At 36.3% G+C, this 21207-nt stretch overlaps 1 protein-coding gene across 4 annotated transcripts in view; it reads left to right on the top strand.

Annotated features, from left to right (window-relative positions):
* Nucleotides 1-452: 452 nt before the first annotated feature.
* Nucleotides 453-21207, top strand: part of PRP4K (pre-mRNA processing factor kinase PRP4K) — a 42624-nt gene continuing 21869 nt past the window's right edge. For all 4 annotated transcript variants that reach the window (XR_010023654.1, XR_010023653.1, XR_010023655.1 and 1 more), the window contains exons 1-6: nt 453-547; nt 8473-9672; nt 12431-12607; nt 15936-16091; nt 17378-17459; nt 19105-19315. Coding sequence is in view for 1 of the 4 variants with exons in the window: in XM_063097727.1 (XP_062953797.1) it covers nt 507-547; nt 8473-9672; nt 12431-12607; nt 15936-16091; nt 17378-17459; nt 19105-19315 (1867 nt within the window). In the remaining 3 variants the exon portion in view is untranslated. The remainder of the gene's footprint in view (nt 548-8472; nt 9673-12430; nt 12608-15935; nt 16092-17377; nt 17460-19104; nt 19316-21207) is intronic.

Below are 21207 nucleotides of genomic sequence, written 5' to 3'. Positions count from 1 at the left end.
CACCTTCCCTTAATGCCGCTTCAGTTGAGTTATCTACCGAGGTGGTAAAGCATTTGTTGTCTCTTAACAATGTCCAGAAGCAAAATCATTTCGTTTTTCCTAGTTTAAGAGAATTTTCACCCAACTTCTGGACCCCATAGTGGACCAGTTCTCGGAACTGCACACACGTACCGATTATCCCACTCCCTTTGTTACCCTCTCCAACAAGCTTCAATAACTAACCGTTCGGGACTAACGCTGTCCAGAGCCCAAGCCGGCGAAGTCATTCGCCCTTAACCTTTAGCAGGCACCGCCCCCACGGCCCCGGTAGTCGCGTCACTGTGCTCTGCGTCCCCTCCCCGGATGTAGGCTTTTACATCCGGATTCTTAGCGCGCGGATTAAGCTCCTTCTTTCCTCTACGCGGTTAGCACATGCGCGGAAGCGCATTTCCTTCTTCTCCACTTCCACTAGCTTCCACCCGCCGGGGAGCCGCCGCCACTGCCGCTGAGGAGTCAGGAAGTTCAAAATGGCCGCCACGGAGACTCAGTCGCTGCGGGAACAGCCAGAGTAAGTAGTCTCTGTTCGTGGGCCAGAGGTCAAAGCCCGGGGGACTGCCGGGTGGGAAACGGTGGAGACCTGCACTGGCGGGCGGGAAAGTTCAGGCCTGACGGCGAGAGCCAAACTTTGCCCTTGCCTGCGCGATACATTGTGGGGCAGGAGGCGTGGGGAGCGGGCAGGCGGCCTACGAGCTTAGCACTCCCAGAGGCCGCGGCCGCGCGTCGTTGCCCCGGGAGGTGGACGCTCGAGCGGCCTCTATAGGTTCGGTGCGCGTGGCGGCTGCCGCGGCTCCGAGGTCGCACCTTCCTGTTTCTCTCTCGGGGAGCGGACGGAGCTCCTTGGTACCGCACTTACCGGCATCGGTTTTGAAGCCCCGAGGGGCAGTGGCGGCAGGGGGGACAAGCCCGAAGTCTCGTCTTCCGCACGCAGTACACTCGGTCGTTCTGCTACTGGTGTCAGCTTTAGGACCTGAAAGCAGAGAGGAGAGAGGGTGCTAGGGTCACGCTCTTTGACCAACCCAGAGATAGTCTGTAGGTAGCGGATACTTCATCTCCGCAACTTGTGCTCTTTACTCCAGCAGCCACCCAGTATTTTTTAACCTATTTATTAGCAGCTTGTTTGCCAACTTACAACTTGAGGCGAAGTAAGCTAGAGTCCTTGGTTTTAAGGCCTGGCATTTTTGGCCTGAATTTATAGCCCTTCTTTAGGAAGACGAGTGGAAGTAGTGGGAATTGCTAGCTGTTTGCAAATCAAAACCACTTGAGGTCTATGATTAAGTTAATCTTTATGAGAATCCATGTGGCCAAGTGAAAACATAATTGCGCAAAGGCTAACCGTTGCTTAACTAAAAGTAGTATTTTATTTTTCATGTGTGTGTTAGGAAAAACCTAAAGAGAATGATTTAAAACAGTATTCTTACAGCGACCGTTTTTTGCATCTGCGTTATCTGGTTTGTTTCCAGCCATCTTAGGAAAGTAATAGAGGTTCATATGGTCTCTCAGCAACTTGTGACTGAGAGATAGGAGAAAAAAACTTTGGCACCAGATAACCAGACACTTAATTGCTATGCATCCAGTTCTAGGCTCCTCAGTTACTTGCTTTACTCAGGTAGACAGAGAATTACACAAAGTATTTCATTAACGGTCTTTGAAAGCTGCTTTATTGTTTTCACAATTTGACTTAGACAGCAAATGGATTCTAAAGTTTTAACCAGACTTAGGGGCCGGCCCCATGGCTCACTCCGGAGAGTGCAGTGCTGATAAAGTTTTAACCAGACTTAGCCTCTTATTGTTTCTCAGAGACTGCTGTGTGGCACAGGTATAGTGTTTATGCCAATACAGTGCAAATCTTATGCTATAGCTGACTTTTCTATTAATCTGAAAAGTTCTATAATATTATGTCTGTTTGGTTTTAGGGATAGTTCAGATTCATTTTGACGAGTGGGTCAGCTATCTTTTATTCACATATTCAAATAATACTAGGTTTAATAATAAATGCCTGTTTATTTAGGCCCTGCAGTATAAATAACACTGAGATGGTCTTTAATCTCCCCTACTCCCCCCATCCCCATGGAACACTTGATGTAAATAGAATATTTGGTCTGTATATGTACCACTGTCACTAATTTGAAAATATTTAACTGATAAAATAACAGTTTGATATGAAAGCAAGTAGTGTGCATGCTTTTTCTTAGTGAGTACTCAAATATAGTGTCTACAGTAGTTCCTTAGAGGACACTGAGTAGTTTATAGTTACATGGAATCTATTCAAAATCGAAAATTTTAAAAGAATAAATATAAAGAATAGCTCCCCAAAGGCCTTTTGATGTAGTGGCTTTTACATTTGACAGTCTCTTTAGTTCAGCCTTTTTGAACTTAATTGCCTTTACAAAACACCAGGTACTATACAAAGCATTGAAAAAAATATTAACTCATTTAATTCTGACAACCCTTTGGAGGTAGATACTGTTATGTTCTATGTTTTACAGATGATGAAAATGAAGCACAGAGAACTTAACTAACTTGCCGGAGGATACTCTAAGTGACAGACAGGCAGTCTGGTTCTACGTACTTGCTCCTAACTATTGTACTGGCGTCCCTCTGTACATTGTAGCTCCTTTTTAAATTGCCTTTCAAGTTTGAAATCACTTTTATTTCTTTCCAGTGCCGCAGAAAGGTTTGCTTTTTATGTGACATTTCTAATATGTTGAAACTTAATTTCCCAAACCTGATTTGTAAGGGGGGGAGGGGTCAGAGGAGATGTTTATTTTAAGATTTGTTGGGCTTTGGGATCCATTCTCATTTTTACATCTACGTAATGCTATATTAAAAGTGTTTTAACTTGTCAGAGAAACAGGCTTAATTACTTTGCTTGTAAAGAAGCAGAGGCATTCATTTTGCTCACCACTTAAAAAAATTTTAAGAATTGTCTAGCTTGAAAACAGTTTCACTCATATATAAATTTAATCAGCTCTCTGTCTCCAGAGTATAAGTTAGTGCCTCCCAAATAAATTTATTAAGATTATTCTTCAGAAAAATATGTGAAAGAGGAAGTTAAAAATACTAGTTGTTGGTGATTGGTCACTTTACATTATGTTTAAAGTTATTTCATTACTGTAGTTATTGTGCCAGATGTCCCAAGACCTGGGTTTTTTAAAGGTTAAAACTTAACAAAACAAATAAACAGGTAGTGTTCAAAACCCCCTTATTGTTTGCATTTCAAATTTGCCTTTGCTCGGAAGTAATGTGATTCAAAGGATGTTACCCAGTACACAATAGGTTCTCAAAAAATATTTGTTTTATGACAAACCTGTTGTAGATAAGGTTGGTATACATATCTGCCTGCTAGATGTATAATGTTAAAATGTAAGTTTATATATTTGAAATTATATAGCCAATATTTATTGTTAATATAAACTACCCAATCAGGGTTTAACAAGAAACCTTTCCCTAAACCTTTCCCTAAAGAAAGTTTTTGGTAATGAATCTAATTTAGCTGCCTTTGCACAAGTTCATAGTATGTAATATGTTACACTATTGTTTCAAGTTTTCCTGATTTACCTGGTCAGATTTCAATTGTAACTTTCTGTGACATTTGCTTTGAGATATCTACTGAGGAGGCTAATGCCTAGCCCCAGTGTAAGAGAACTCTAGGATTATTAAGGTTAACCTAGTTGTCCCTAAGGTGCTTATAGCATTTTTATGAGGTATCTAGTCATTATTTCTTGAGATAATACTCATTAAGGTACAATAGAAGTAGAGGTCACTCATGGGAATGACTGTAAGTAACACTGGACATAATATAGATCGTGATTCCCAGAAGCTCTAGGAGCTAGATTTTCTTTTGAAGGAAGTTACTTGTAAACACTAAGAATTTTGAGTTGAAACTCTTAAGACTTTGTCTTAGCATTAGAAAAAATAAGGGGTCAGAAAGCAGATTTTTGTTTGGAGAGGGAGTGATTAAATCATTTGGGTTATTGCATATTTAGCAAATAGGTGTGTGTCTGCTATATGTGAGGCACTGGAGATAAAACTATGAGCAAAAGTAAAATCTTTCAATGAACTAAACATGAAAATTCTGCTCTCATAGTACTTTCATTGTAATAGGGAGAGACAACAAGAATTATTAGGTGGTGGCAATTGCCTTGGGAAAAATTAAGGACGGTGTTGTTGTAGGGTGGGGGTTGCAGTTAAAATGAATTGATCAGGAAATCTTGACTGAGAAGTGACATTTGAGCAAAGACCTGCAGTAGGCAAAAGGAGCCAGCCATGCACATATCTGGTTGAGGAAAGCATTCCCGGCAGGAGAAACAGCAAGTACAAGTACAAAGGCCCTGAGGAGGTGGGAGTACACCTGTTGTTCAAGGAAGGCTGTGTGGCTTGAGCACGGTGAGTGTGGGAGGAGAGCAGTAGGTTCAGAGTGTTGAGGAGGTTGGGCAGCTAGATAAGCATAGGACCTTGTAAAGGATTTAGCTTTTACTTTGAATGAGGTCAGAAGTAATATCAAGTTTCATGAAGAGTAGTGGCGTAATCTGACATTTTAAAAGCATCTTTGATCAAATGAAAGAGCTTTGACTGACTTGGAATGTAATACCGTTCTTCTCACTGACTTCATATGTACTTGATTAGGCTAGTCCCTTAAACCTCCAAGTCTCATCTTTAGTATGGAGAGACAACATTTCGTGAGTGCTTAGTATGACAGCCTTTTATAGTATGAACTCATCTAATTATGACAAACCTGTGATTTTCCAGTAGAAGTTGAGTAACCATTATCCACAATGCTTGGGACCAGAAGTGTTTTTGTCTGTGGGTTTTGGAATATTTGGGGGGGGGGGGGTGTGTGTGTGTGTGTGTGTGTGTGTGTGTGTGTGTGTGTGTGTGTGTGTGTGTGTGTGTGTGTGTAATGAGGGGATGGAACCCAAGTCTAAACACAAAATTGTTTTATGTTTTATATACACTTTATACACATAGCTTAAAGGTAATTTTATACAATATTCTTAATAATTGTTTGTGTGAAACACGTGACCCATTATATGAGGTCAAGTGTGGGATTTTCCACTTGTAGCATCATGTCAGTGCTCAAAAAGCTTCAGATTTGAGGGCATTTCAGATTAGGGAAGCTCAACTTGTACTATTATTTTACTAGTTTTTAAAGTTGAAGAAACTAAGGCACAAAGTAACAACTTGTTTAAGAGTACAATAGCTATGTCATGTTGGAGGCAGCATTTAAATCAGGTCATTTGACTCCAGAGTCTATGCTCCTTGACGGTATTCCTTAAAATAATGTTCTTAATATCAACCCTGCCAGCTACACTGTGTTGTTGTGAATAAACATATGTATCTAGTATTTATACAACAATAACAGCTTGCTTTTGAGGGTACTTGGTTCATGCTAAGCACTGTTATAAACATTTAACATCTATCAACTTGTATTAACCTCAGAATGCCCTTTCAGGTAGGTACTATTATTTTTTCCATTTTATAGATGAGTTCCCTGAGGATCAGAGATCTTAAACTTGCCAAAGCCACGCAACTGGTAAGCAGTGGAACCAGGCAGTCTTGCTGTGGAGACTGCTTAACCACTCAACTACCCTTTGTCTTAAGGACAGTTAGGAGATCTTTAGGTAGTTTAAATTTTAGCTTAGTGACTTGGATTTTGTATTTTGGACACTTAGATTTCATATACCTAAAAATCATTCTCAACCTTTAAAAAGGTTTTCCTAACCTATCTGCATAACTCATATGGCCTATTTTTTCTTAAACTTTTCCTCCTGTAAGTCAAGGTTCAGGAAAACAGACATATACCCCACCTTCTGGATTGTGAGATGGGAGATTTCTGGGGAAAGGGGAATGGTCACCTGTATGGGAGTATAATCTGTATCAGGAACAAAGTTGAAATGTCTTTGAATGTTATACTTATGTGGTTTTTTTCCCTCTGGGTAATAATCTTGTTTTTGTTCTTTTTTTTTTTTTTTTTTTTTTTTTAAATACAAAGATGTTGCACTTTCTTTTTCCAAGTCTTTGAGAAAAATTGATGATCCAGAGAATAGTACTGTATTTATCCTGTCTTCTGGGGCTCCATCAGAACCTCACTCTCACCAGAGGACATATCTTCCTCTGTACTTCCCTCCAATACTTTTTCCTTCCCCCATACTCCATGGTACCAGAAATGGAGATTGGCAATCTGACATGCAAAACACAAAGCTCTTTGAGTTTGATGCCGAGGTGGCTATTTGTCCTCCACTCCTTGTTGTTTTCAACTAATAATTTCTCAGCCATACCTCCATTCTTCTCCTCTCTTCTCCCCCAAGTTTATTGAAGACTGAGACCTGGTAGGAGGACTAGACTCTATACTCCAATTACTTCCCTAATCCCCAGAAATAGCAGTATCTTTATAGACACCCCAGCCAGCAACCTAATCTTCGTTGTAGTCCTTGGGCCTCTGTCACTCTAGTGAACCTCTAATTCTGTCTCAACCACTCCCTCCCAGAATCACACACAATATCTTGTCATCTTCTGGAATTGACTCACTGGTATTTTAACCTCTGTTAAACCAGTTTCTTCCACAAGTCTGATGCTGTGGCAGCACTGATCTGCTTGTAGTTTGCTTTGTATAACTGTGCCTTTTGTCACTTGCCTTCTCTATCTGAAATGCCCCTTTCTCCTTCTTGTCAATTCCTTACTCATTCTCTAGGACAGTGTTACTCAATCTTTGTTTTTTAATCTACATCCCTTGTTGATAAACATTTCTTCTTTCCCCACAAAGTCCAAGCTTAACAAATAGCTTGGATATTTTCTGTAATCTATGAGTTTAGGTGATCCTTCAGTGTTCCCATAAAGCCCTTGTTTGTGTCTTTATCATTGCACTATTCCAACGTTTTATGGTTGTGTCATGTGACTTTCTTTTTCCAATGGACTACAGTTTCCTTGAAAGACAGATATTGGTCTTGAACATCTTTGTTTTCCTGCCTTCTGGCTTAATGCCTACCGGTGGTAGATGGTTTTTAAAAAATGTTGAAAGACTGACAAATAGACTCATGAATTCATTTGTATGTAGTATATGGCACAAATAAAAAACTTAATAAAAACATAAGAATATATGGGTTGGAAGCCTGAAAAAATAGTGTATATCTTTCTTCAAAAATAGTATGATGGCCTAAATTCAGGTAAATTAAAGTTTGCTTTGGGTCTCATTTTCTAGCATGTGATAGGTTTTTTTTTTTGTTTTTTTTGTTTTTTTGTTTTTTTTTAAAGATGACCGGTAAGGGGATCTTAACCCTTGACTTGGTGTTGTCAGCACCACACTCTCCCAGGTGAGCGAACCGGCCATCCCTATATAGGATCCGAACCCGGTGCCTTGGTGTTCTCAGCACCACACTCTCCCGAGTGAGCCACGGGCCGGCCCTAGCATGTGATAGTTTATTATGGAGTGACTTTAAAGGGGAAGGTTAAATAATGTTGTTGAACCTGTATTTAACCTTGGATTACTGAACACCACAGGCTTGATAAAATAATTTAGAATCATGAACACTAACTCAGCATAACCTAAAACTAAGCAGAGAACCTCCCTTAATTTAATAAAATTGTTTTGGTGTAGTGCCTATTAATATGAACATATTGGGAAACTAATTTCTCATTTGAAATTCAGAGAGATTAAATAACTTGCTGAACAAATATTGGATCGAACCATCTGAAATTGCTGATATTAGACTGTTGACCTACAAAAAGCCCTTCTATTTGGTTCAGCTTAATGCCACAAGGTTGTTTAGTGGCAACTACAGGCCAAGAATCCTACTTCCTGGTTCTCTTTGAAGTTTTAACCCTCCAGTATGTGTTTACACTGTCAACATCAACATCAGCCATCAATGCTCATTGAGTGCTTATATTGGCTCTAGACATTTAAAAAAGGGTTATTGAGGTATAAGATGAAATCTGCTCAAAACAAATGAACTGCTAGGTTTGTTGCAGAGACATCAGATATTCCAAATTTCAAGTGAAGATTAGTCTCCCAGTGTCAGTATGTTTTACAGGGAAAAAATGAGTCCTTTATTATTTAAGTATGTGTGGAAAATGCTGGTTTAAAAATCAAGTTACTGAGTGACTGTTTTGACTAAATTAATATTAATGAGATTTTATTGTGCTTGGTTTGGATTCTCTTTTTCAGTTAACTAATTTTTTTAGCTTCACCTCATTATGTATTTCCTTTAATACTTTCAGTGTATGGGTTCAACCATTAGAAACAAATTGGTTATATCACCACCCAACTGAGTTCTTGCCATTGACCTTCTATGAAATAAAGTGTCTGAAGCTGTTCGAAAAAATTTTAGTGACTAACTTTATGTATTACATTGAGATATATTTTATCATTAGTCATTTTGTTATGACTGAATATTTAATAGATGATGTGATTTTAAAATGTGCTTCATACATTTATAGGATGGAAGATGCTGATAATTCTGAGAAGAGTGTAAATGAAGAAAATGGAGAAGTATCAGAAGACCAATCTCAAAATAAGCACAGTCGCCACAAAAAAAAGAAGCATAAACACAGAAGTAAACATAAGAAACATAAACATTCCTCAGAAGAAGACAAGGATAAAAAGCATAAACATAAGCATAAACATAAGAAACACAAAAGAAAAGAGGTTATTGATGCTTCTGACAAAGAAGGTATGTCTCCAGCAAAAAGAACTAAACTCGATGATTTAGCTTTGCTAGAAGACTTGGAAAAACAGAGAGCCTTGATTAAAGCTGAACTTGATAATGAGTTAATGGAAGGAAAGGTCCAATCCGGGATGGGGCTAATTTTACAAGGTTATGAGTCTGGCTCTGAAGAAGAGGGGGAAATACATGAAAAGGCAAGAAATGGAAATAGGTCTAGCACTAGATCTTCAAGTACAAAAGGGAAACTTGATCTTGTGGACAGTAAAAATAGTACAAAAAAGCGAAGTAAAAGCAGATCCAAAGAACGGACTAGACATAGGTCGGATAAAAAGAAAAGTAAGGGAGGTGTTGAAGTAGTAAAAGAAAAGACAACTAGGAGCAAGTCAAAGGAGAGGAAAAAGTCTAAAAGTCCATCCAAGAGAAGTAAGTCCCAAGATCAAGCAAGAAAATCAAAATCCCCTGCCCTTAGAAGGCGATCTCAAGAGAAAGTCGGGAAAGCCAGATCTCCTACTGATGATAAGGTTAAAATTGAAGATAAAACTAAGTCAAAAGATAGGAAAAAATCTCCAATTATAAATGAAAGTAGAAGTCGTGATCGAAGTAAAAAATCCAGATCCCCAGTTGACTTAAGAGGTAAATCCAAAGACAGAAGGTCACGGTCCAAAGAGAGAAAATCAAAACGGTCTGAAATTGATAAAGAAAAGAAGCCAATTAAGTCTCCCTCTAAAGATGCTTCGTCTGGGAAAGAAAATAGATCACCCAGTAGAAGACCGGGTCGTAGTCCTAAAAGAAGAAGTTTGACTCCAAAACAACGTGATAAATCAAGAAGAAGTAGATCTCCACTTTTAAATGATAGAAGATCTAAACAGAGCAAATCACCTTCTCGGACTCTGTCTCCTGGTAGAAGAGCCAAGAGCCGATCCTTAGAAAGAAAACGAAGAGAACCAGAGAGGAGGCGACTTTCTTCTCCAAGGTAACTTGTTTACAAAACCTTAATGCTTTTACCAATGTACCAGATTTTAAAGGGTAAACTAGAACTTGTGGACAATTAAAAATGAGGTAGTAGTGAGTTTCATAATTTTAAATACAATCCAGTCCATTAACTATATTAATAATTGCACTTTGTCAATGAATATTTTTATTATGATACTTTACAAATACTGACTTTGATGATAGAATTGGTTTGTTTTTTTTTAAGTTGTTGATTTAGTTTAGTATCTGATTTGCTAAATCATTCCTTTAAATCCAAATAATTTGGCAGACAAATCTTCATGGGGTAGTGCAGAGAGGAGATTATTACTTCTTTGAACAATATAGGCTGAAGCTTCCAACTTTAAAAGGGGGGGTAATCAGTTTAAAAACTGATCTGTTTATTCTCTTGCACTTGCGTGATTTTGAATTTTAACAATGTAAATTGAAACTAATACCATTGTTTTCCCCCAAAATATGATTAAACTTAAAATGGAAATGATTTTGTTACTAATTTATGTCATTATAATCTCATTGTTGAGAAAAGTAGTACCTCTTATTTGGGAAGAATGGTATAAGAAATGATTTTATTTTGTACCAATAATAATGATGTTTTATATTTGTATAATACATTAAGTCTACTAGAGTTCTTTCTGTGATTGTCTTAACTCATGAGGTGGGGGGACTCTTTCATACCTAATTTGTAAATGAGGAAGTACAGTCAAAGAAGTTGTATAGTTAATTTACCTAGGATCATAGAACTAAATTATTTGCAGAGGGAGGGGTACAGTATTTCTACCAGTCTGAAGTATTTTAGGAGCTAATTAAATATCTTTATATTCAATAACTGCATATTATGAAATTATCATCCAAGTTTTATTTATTAAAAGAATGTTGGTTTATACTGTGTAAAGATGTTATGAATGCCTAGCCATTTACTGTTTTCATATTAATATTTTCTGTGTATGAGTATAAGTGTAAACTCACCTTGAAGTTTAAATAATCATATTCTCAGAGAAATTTCAAGAGTGTTGTTTTCAAAGTGCTCTATCTTAAGAGATAGTCTTAATTCTTTACCTCTAAATGACACTGTCATATAATAGCCCCCTTTTTCCTCTAGCTTTCTGCATTTAGTCAGTTGTTATTTTTTCTGATTACTTTATCTACATTTGTTCAATTTGAGTTACAGAAGAAGAACATACTAAAGAGAAATGCAAATAATGCAGAAGCCTATAAACTCGTTCTCTCCCTGTCCCACCACTACCACTCCTAAGAAGTTTATGTCCTTCTGACCCTTTGTACACACATAATTATATGAATATAAATTTTTTCTTACAAAAATGAAGTTGTACTATTCTTATTAACGGGCTTGCTTTTTTCATGAAACATTTCTGTGAGAACATATATAGATTTCTTTTTCATTTTTTATAACAGCAACATGGTATTTCACCATGTAGATGTACCATAATTAGTCATTCTCTTTTTGAAACTGATGAAAATTTAGGTTGGTTCCAAGTTTTTGACTATTATATGCAAACATGTCCATTGGTTATGTGTTAGGTTTCTTTGTAGAATAGATTCATAGAAGTGGACTTGCAAAGACTTGATGTATGTACATTTACTTTTTAAAAAGTTACTACCAAATTTCCTTCCAGGAAAGTTAGACTGACTTGTACTTTCATGACTACACTGTCCTTTTCCAAACCTGTATTAACCAGGATACTGTATAGTAGCATTTTGTTACTCTTTTGAGAAAAAGAAAAGACATTTTAGATCACTGGTGAGGGGGAACATTTTTATTTTCATTGCATTTAAGCAAATAACATTCTATTCCTTTACTCTCTTTTACTTTATCCTATTCATTTACAGTGTGTGTGTGCGTGCACACACAGATTATACATAAATAAAAGAATTTCCTCAGATGACCTTACCAAGAAGCTGTAGAGTCTGAGTCAAAGTCTACCTTGCTTATTTTGGTTGAGTCAGAGAATGGGTTCTGTATACCATGTTTAAACGTGAAAGGCAGGGTTTTTTTGTTTTGTTTTTTAATGTTCTTTAAAGGGGGAAAGTATTGTAATGTTATATTATTATTTAATTTTGGAGACAAGCCTATTTACACGTTGGCCTGACTGTTCAGATTGTATAGTCCTATCCAAATCTGGAAGAGCATTAAGAAATGTTCAAAACCTATTTTAAGAAATTAAGTTGTAGTAAATTTTTTAAAATTAAGTTGTATTATCTGTTGTAATACAGATATCACTTTAAACAAGAGTAAAATTCATTGGAAAGTACTTGTGAGGCAGATGTTGAAAAGTTGATCTTTAGTAGGAGAGGATACTAAGTTCTGAGATTAGTGCTGATTGTAAGACACTTTTATACTTAATTGATATTAAAAATAAGGAATTGAATTACAGGAATGTCAAAATGTAGGAAAAAATCTTCAAACTTAGGAAATGGAATATTATTACTCACTTGGGCAAGTTTTATTTGAGTTATCTGATTATAATCAGTGGCTTTAACAATATGAATACCTTTAGTAATTTTCCAAATTGTGAGACCAGAGGAAATAAACCTTGTATCGTATGCTTACTATAACACCAAAATGTCACTGTGCTCATCTGAATTCAAGATTTGTTACAGAACACATTAATCGGTGCTTATTATCTTTAAGTTACTGTGCCCTTTAAGATGTTCTTTACATGTAAAACAGATTTGTTTGGTTTGATTTATTTTCCTGTTAACTTGCATTTGATCCCCTTAAGAACAAGAACTCGAGATGATATCCTCAGTAGACGTGAAAGATCAAAAGATGCCAGCCCCATCAGTAGGTGGTCTCCAAACCGAAGAAGAACAAGTAGATCTCCCATTAGAAGGAGGTCTCGTTCCCCACTTAGACGTAGCAGGTCTCCAAGAAGAAGAAGCAGGTCTCCTCGGAGAAGGTAAAAATATATCACATGTTATCTTTTTGATTCCTTAAACTCTAAATGTTTTTGAAACCTTAATTAGCTCAATTGGTAGGTTTTCTTATAGACCATTTTTCTCTGAAAAATTGTATTTGTGATCCCATAGTTTCCTTTCACCAGCATGTGATATATCCCACACACATAGATTTTTCTTGTATATAGTTTCCCTTCAAATTTAAAAGTAGGACTTTTTTTTCTCTTAGAAGAGAGATACTAAATGAGCTAGGCTTAGGGATTTTTTTTTAACTAGCAGGATAGATCATAGCGTAGTAAATATGTAGCCCAATTTCCTGTTACTTTATTATTGCAGTTTGGTATATTGATACTTTCTGAAGACTTTCAGGCAAAAACCTATTTAGTTCACCATAGAAACCATTTTATCTGAAGCACGTGTATTTGGTAGTTGGTTAATCAAAAGGTTGGTTTTTAAGGTAGTGTTTATATTAACTATTTTAACCTAAACTGTAACATGGACATTCATTTGCCAGTCTTTTAATGTTTTGGGGTTTTTTTTGTCTCCTCTTTTAATGTTTTTAATTGAGGTAATACATGAATATAGTTTAAAAAGATAGCACACCAAAGGCTTTATATTGCGATTATCTTTACGTATTTGAGAATTTTTGTATACTACATTCCTAGAAGTGAACCTTCATGGTCTAAGAGTGCTTTGGACAATGAGGGTTTTTTATACCACCCCCTTACCCATTTTTCTCTTCTGCCTAATTTCATTGCATTTCTGGATGCTTCTAGAGTCAGTATAGTTGTTATGATCATGTACCTATTGTTCCTTGCTGAGCAAACAGTTGGGGGAGGAGGGAAGAAAGGGCCTTCTTTCTGATGCTCCTAGTCTTCGGGCTCCAAACTAATTTCTAGGGTTGCTTGTACAGTTATACTTGTGAGATTGCTTTCTCTGTGCAATCCTCTTGGTATTCCCTTTTTTATCTCTTCTGTTGTGATTCCATTTCCTGTGTCCAGTGTTGTCTTTTCATGTTTTACTGCCTTGTTCTGGTAACACATCTTCAGAAGATTCCTGAGGAAATCGCATGAAAGGGGAATTTATTGTGACCTTGTATCTCTAAACAATGCCTTTTAGTCTCATTGCTGATTTGGCAAGGAGTAAAATTCTAGGTTGAAATAATATTTCCTTGAGATTTCTAGTTTCCAGTATTGCTACTGAGAAGTCAAATTCTGATTCCCAGGCATTTTAACTTAACTTTTTTCCTCTCTTCTTTCTTACACTAAATGTTCTGTGTTCTGAAATTTCACTATAATGTGTCTTGGTGTTTGGATCTATTTTTTTCCATTTATTTTGCTGGTCATTAGATAGACCCTTTATAGCAGAAAGATTGTAGCCTTTTATTCTGGAAAATTTTCTCTCTTTTTTTGCATTTTCCCCCCCTTTTTTTTTTTTTCAGTTGGACCTTCTGTATTGTTCTACTGACTTTTTTTCTTGCTCGTCTTTCATGTTTGTCATTTTGTTCTACTTTTCAGTGTAGGAGATTTTCTCGTTCTACCTTCTATTGATTATTGGCTGTTTTTTTTAATATCTCTCAGATGATAATGAGTTTATTTTGTTTGGTTTTTGTTTTCTGTAGTTTTCTTCTCTTGCCTATACTTTGTTTCTTCCCAGATTCCTTTTGCTGTTTGTTTACCTTTTTATTTGAAAACCTTCAAACAGCTGGATTCTTCATTGCTGCCTGTCCTGATTTACCACTTAGCAATGAAAAGGCTGAATGGAAGTTTTCTTCCATTCTGGCAATGTAGTGTTTGTCATCTAGTGGTTATCACTAGGGACTTCAGGGTATCAGTGACTATAGATCTTTCTCTTGGACTAGTAAGTTTTCCAGAATCCTCTCATCTCTTGCTGGGATGTATAGACCTGGCTGCCAGAGTAGAGTTCTGGTTCTTCATAATATAAACTTCCTCTTAATCCCTATTTTTGTTATATAGCCTCCAGTATCTTGTGCTGGTTTTTACAACAACTACCACCTCTCTAGAAAGTAAACCTTAAGTGTTCTACCAGAATGTGAAAGGAGTGGTTGGCATTTTCCACTGAGTTAGGGAGGGGAATATACAGTCTAGCTGTTTCTAAAGGCTTTCAACCAATTTTGTTTTCAGCTTTTATCTCATATTCCATCCTTCAGAGATATGGTGTCTCCAATTCCTGAGGCTTTCTGGGGGTTTTGTGACGTGCACTGACTTGTTTCTGATTTACCTTGTCTGTTCCTACTGGACTAATATTCACCTCGATTGGATCTGTTACCATTCTTCCATCCAGTTAGCACGTTTCAAGGTTTTTGTTGGTATTTCTGCTGTCATATCGCTTCACGTTGTCTTTGCCTGTAGATTTTCTTCTAAGTGTTCCTTTACTGTCATTTTGGTAAGGTTTCAGAAGAAATCTGAGGTAAACATGATAATCAAATGTAACATAATTCTTTGATGTACAACCACAGCCTTTTCTGTTTGAAGTTCTGCAACATCTTTCTAATATAAACTTTACCCTTAATGCTTCAACTACAAAACTCATCCTTTTTGATGTAAAGTTATATGAGTTTTGACAGACACATACAGTCACATAGTCACCATAGTAAAGGTAAAGAACATTTCCATTACCCCCCAGTTACCTTGTGCCCCTTTGTAGTCAGTCTTTCCCTTTACTCCAGCCCTTAACAACTGCTTATCTGTTTTCTGTTCCTACAGTTTCAACTTAGTTTCATAGAAAACTCCTCTCTTTAAGACACTCTTATTTCATAAGTTTACATAATTAATAATCTAATTAAAAATGAATATAGTTAACAGTATAAACAGCTTAGGAAACAAACACAGCTAACTGACTCTTGATAATCATATAATTCAACTAGTGAGACTAGAAAGAAACCTACTAGTTTCTATTACATTAATCAACAATTACCTATTCATTATCTTTCTACATACCACAACCTTGGTGCTATAAGAATACAAAGAAACAGTAGATATTTATTTCCACAAAGCTTATATTTATGTCCATTTTCATTGGAAACATTTTTTAGTTTAAAATTTGGTAAGAACAGTGTAAGAACTGTGTTTTAGTTATCTTCAGTTAAGCTGATTATCCCAAACTTTCTCATAGTCTGTTATTTTACTTAAAATTTTTAAATGATCTTTTTTTTTTTTAATAGACTGTTTTTAGAGGGGTTTTAGGTTCACAGCAAAGTTTAGCAGAAAGTAATGTTTCCATGTACCCCCTGCCACCACTCATGGATGCTCTCCCCCACTTTAATTGACATTTAAAAAATGTATATCTGTCTTTTTTTTCTCCAAATAGGGACAGAGGGCGGAGGAGCAGATCACGCTTGAGAAGGCGGTCTCGATCACGGGGTGGTCGTAGACGAAGGAGCAGGAGCAAAGTAAAGGAAGATAAATTTAAAGGAAGTCTTTCTGAAGGAATGAAAGTTGAGCAAGAATCTTCATCAGATGATAAGTAAGAATGGAAGTTTTCCATAATTTTGTTTTTTGAGAATTTAAAAGTTAACTTTTTGTGCATATTGTGTAGGTTGTATGGCAGAGTTAGTGGTTTTCTGAATTTATGGGTTTCAGTTTTGGCTGGAGTGAGTATTGGGCCATCATTTTATCGTGAGCCTTCTCTTTATTTTTATTAGGAACAACTGATATATTATTCCTGCCAATCTGAGGTTACCAGTTTCTATATAAAGGGAATTTCTATATAAAGTTTAGACATTTCAGTTTATGTCAAATGATGCATCCTTGGCAATTGTGAGGCTACCTGATGGCCTGTTGTGATGTGAAAATGGAAAAATATTTGTTTCTAATAAAATAGTGGGGAAATTTTTTAAACGTAAACTTGGTTGTCTAAATGGAATATCTCAAAAATAAATAAGACTGATTTAGAGCAGTATTTTCAACAAGGGGCTATTTGCCTCCCTGGGAACATTTTAGCAAGGTCTGCAGACATCTTTGACTTTCATTTAGGTGGCTAGAGGCCAGAGATACTCCATCCTACAATGCGCAGGATAACCCCACAAATAAAGAGCTATTCATATCAAAAAATCAGTAATGTGCTAAGCTCGAGAAACCCTGATTAAAGATATGTGATTAAGAAAGTTGGGTAGGGGAAGGGTGTTCTGTATAGATCCTGGTGTGGTCATTGTGCAGATTGCTCATGCTTCTGCCCTGAACATTCAGCGGATAGGATCATAGAAAAGGTTGCCCTCAGGGGATCATAAAGATTGTGGAAGAGGTCTTTGGGAAACAAGTTGGGGAAGGTCAGGGGCAGAGTTTGGGGGTTGAGCCACATTTCCCTTCAGATAATATGCAAATGTTTTGCATCTTATCCCTTATAAGGAAGGGATCTGTAGCTGTCATGAGCTTCCAGAGGGTCCTTTGACCCAGAAGAGGAAACAATTTTTATCTGTCCCAGCTTTCTCATTTTATAGGTGAGAAAACAGAGACCAGAGAGCTAACATGACTTTATTAAGATCGTGAAAGACCCAGTGGTGATGTTTTTAAACTTGGAGATTTTTCTTTTGTTCCCAGTTTTGGTGCCATGAAATAGGAAAGGAGAAAACTGAGGATAAAAGAAGGTTGAATCACTTGCCAGGATTCCAAACCAGGCAACTGAGGTGGTTTAGAAACAAGAATAGAGTACTAAACTTGCTCTATTTAATGATGACCTACACTTTCCAGCTTTTAATTTGTGTGAGTTACAGTTTTAGAATCTATAAGGATGTGAAAAAAATTTTTTTTAAGCCTTGAAGACTTTGATGTAGAGGAAGAAGATGAAGAAGCCCTAATAGAACAGAGAAGAATACAAAGGCAAGCAATTGTTCAGGTATGTGATTTTAGTAAAATTTTTATCAGTCTTTCTCTTAAATAATCATTATTCTATTAAAATAAAAATACTTTTCTTTATGAAAGTGACAGTAATAGTGGAACAGGTCTTTAGAAAAGGAGAGTTCAGTCAGCCCTCTTTGTATGGGTTCTGCATCCCTTGATTCAACCAATATAGTTCAAGAATATTTGAAAAAAATGGATGGTTCGTCTGTACTGAGCACATACAGACTTCTTTTTTCTTGTTATTTTCTAAACAATACAGTAGAATAACTATATACATAGCATTTACATTGTATTAGGTATTATAAGTAATACCTAAGGAGGTTGTGTGTAGATTATATGCAAATACTACACCATTTTATGTAAGGCACTTGAGCATCTGCAGATTTTTTGTATCCTCGGAGGGTCCTGGAGCCAATCCCCTACAGATACTGAGGGATGAATATATATAAAATTACTCTTGTGAGGTTTGAAAAGATGATAATTTCTTTAGTTATTAAAACTGAGATGGTTGTCTCTTTTTTGTTATACACAGAATTCTGATATAAACTTCTTCTGTAAAACATGAAAATTTAAAGTTTGCTTTCTTTTTTAAGTTAATAAGAAAATTTTCTTAAGTGAATATAGAATAAATTGGAAGAATTTCATTTCCCAAAAAATTATGCCCATCATTACATGGAAAAAAACATTTGTGTCTAATAGAATAATGGCGGGTTTTCTAATGGGAATATGGTTATTTAAATGAAACATTTGAAAAATAATTTTGAGACTAGCTTAGAGCTAGATGATAAAATTGGGTGGGGAAAAGGCCACTAGATCCTTTTTGTAGGCAGCAGTCGCTGTAAAGTGCTGTCTCTCACTATCATTAGGAGAGCCTTTCCTAGCATTGGGAAGGTGAGTGGTGGAGTTGAGAGATCGAAAATTCTGGAAGACATGAAAGATAATATTGGATACTGTAGAAAGGACAGAAAACGAAAGGAAAACAGCTGTACCAGCTCACCTAAACATACATAGCAAACCATAAATCAGGTAACAGTAGGTTGAAGGAAAGAATATGAATCACCAGAGAGGAAGTAGAGCAAAACTGGAATTCCAAAAAAAGCTTACTTTTATGGACAACAGTTGTTTTAAAACTGATATCCCTGAAGACTTGGTTGAATCTTTTTTGTTCTTGCCCAGGACCACAATTTCTTATCTCCAATGCTTGGGGCCAGATGTGCTGCAGAACTCGTAAATTTTTGAATTTTTAGAAAGGTAAAATGGTGTATCTTTGTATATCACTTAGTGCCATCAGCGGAGTCTGGAGCAGACCCCATAGTCAAACATTAACATTTCTGCAGTGAGGCATACCGATAGTCACACTGGGGGGGGGGGGGTATAAATAAGATGATAAACAGCATCTCATCTGACCAGATCAGGTTTTGTCACCTAAGGAATGTGCACCAAACAGAAAAACCTTTTCAGAGTTTTGTGAATTTTGGAATTATATAAGGGATTGTCGATCTGATTCAGTCAAAGTATAAATACCCTTTTTGTTGTTGCTTTACATTATTTGACACTTAGTCTTTTCAGTGCAGCAACTCTTAGATTAATATATTCAAAAAGCGTCAGATCTTGTGAAAATAATAATTGTGTTATTACAGAAATATAAATATCTTGCTGAAGATAGCAATATGTCCGTGCCATCTGAACCAAGCAGCCCCCAGAGCAGTACTAGAACACGATCGCCTTCTCCAGATGACATTCTGGAGCGGGTAGCTGCTGATGTTAAAGAATATGAACGGGAAAATGTCGATACATTTGAGGCCTCAGTAAAAGCCAAGCATAATCTAATGACAGTTGAACAGAATAATGGTGAGTGAGAGATTTTTGTCCTGACCATGCTTTTCTTAGAATTTTTAACTCTATAACTTTATCATAATGAGAGACCTTATTTGGGGTGAGATTTGGGATTAGGAATGTTGCTCCTGCTAAATATTATAATAATTGTAATATTAAATGTATCCTAATGAATGTTCTCAATAAAATGTGTTTTTATTTGCACACAGTATATTTGGGATATATATCTTTAGTTTCTCTTCATCTTTAGTAGTTCTTCTCATCTTTTTTGTTTGTTTGTTTGTTTGTTTGTTTTCTCCCTCTTGTCATTTACTTGTGAGGATACTGGGCAGTGTGTTCTATAAAATTTTCTGCTCTGTTTTTTGACTGGCCACATTCTTCTGTACTTTAACTTATTTCTTCTACCTGTCGTATTTCTTGAAAACTAGCAGTTAGCATTAAAGACTTAAATAGATTTAGGTTTAATTTGGTTGGCAAGAATACTTCGTAAGTGGTGCTGTGTCTGTACTTGCATCACATCATGTGTGTGGTTGCATCACATCATGTGTGTGGTTCTCCATATCTGTAACATATGGAGAACATATGTTACAGATATGGAGAACCATAATTATTCAATGTAAAGTTTCCCTTCTGCTGCTTGTTTAGCGGTTTTGTAGCAGTCCTTGATGGTCATTACTTAGATCCATTATTTCAGCAGGGGTTTCAGAGTGGTAGTTTTTTTTTTATTTCTATAATTATTTTTGAATTATTAGTTTTAATTCTTCTGTAAAAGAAGAGCTTTCTATTTTTTTGTTACCTCCAAAATATAGTTTTTATAGGAAAGGCAGAATAAATGCATATTTTTCTTTATTGATCAGTTTTTAGAATAAAATAGAGTTGGTACCTTAGCAACCTCCAGAGATGACTAGTGAGATTTTGATGGTTTTTGTTGGGTTTTTATTGTGTGGTGTCATTATGTACTTTATGATTTTCAGTCCATTGCTGTAATTTTTCTTTTTGAAGCTCAAATTGTTCTCTCTTCAACCAGGGTGGGTGGAGAAAGAACTCTTCGAGGTTGGTTTCTAAGATCCTTTTGGTCCAACCCACTTAGTATTGAATATAGCTTTCTTACTTTCTAGAACAGGGACCCTCAAACTTTTTGTGAAAGGGTCAGGTAGTAAATATTTCAGTCTTTAGTAATTATTTTCGACATTTTCCTCTTCCGTTCCCTATACTGAACTCTGCTGTTGTAATGCAGAACCAGCCACATATAATACATGGGTGAGTGAGGAGGGCTGTGTTCCAAAAATAAACTTTATGGACACTAAAATTTGAATTTTACAAAATTTTCACTTGTCACAAAGTATTTTTCTTCAGTTTTTCCACCCTAAACACTTAAAAATAGTAAAACTGTCCGTATAGAAACAAGTGTTGGGCTGGATTTGGCCCACAGTCTGTGTGCAGTTTGTAAGATATCATAGGCTCATCTTGTATATATCCTGCCCCAGAGCAGAACTGGCTGTTTCTCAAAGGAACCCTGGTTCTATTTAATAGGACATCTAGGAGTGCCTATGATTTCTGGGCATTCTCACTGGACAAAAGTTAGGAAAAAGGTACTTTTTTGGAAAGGAGAAGTTTATGCTCATTTTACAATTATAAGGTTTTTAACTTCGTTGATTTTATATTTTTATCTCTTTTCTCTTACAAAGAAAAACTTAGTTTCTAGTAACACAATTACTGATAGGTTATTATTTTGAAATTTTTGTGCACTGAATGGAACTTCAGTGGTTCTTTTTGTCCTTCGTATACATTCCAAGATGTATAGTCAAAAGTCTGTTTCAAAATCATTTGAAATAATTTTCTGTATGATTATACCACCAATTTGATAGGTTTATTTACATTTGCTTTTGGTTTTGAGGAATTGCCAA

Source organism: Cynocephalus volans, chromosome 5 (genome assembly GCF_027409185.1).
Source record: "Cynocephalus volans isolate mCynVol1 chromosome 5, mCynVol1.pri, whole genome shotgun sequence".
Classification (NCBI taxonomy): domain Eukaryota; kingdom Metazoa; phylum Chordata; class Mammalia; order Dermoptera; family Cynocephalidae; genus Cynocephalus; species Cynocephalus volans.
This window is presented reverse-complemented; position numbering and strand designations above follow the sequence as displayed.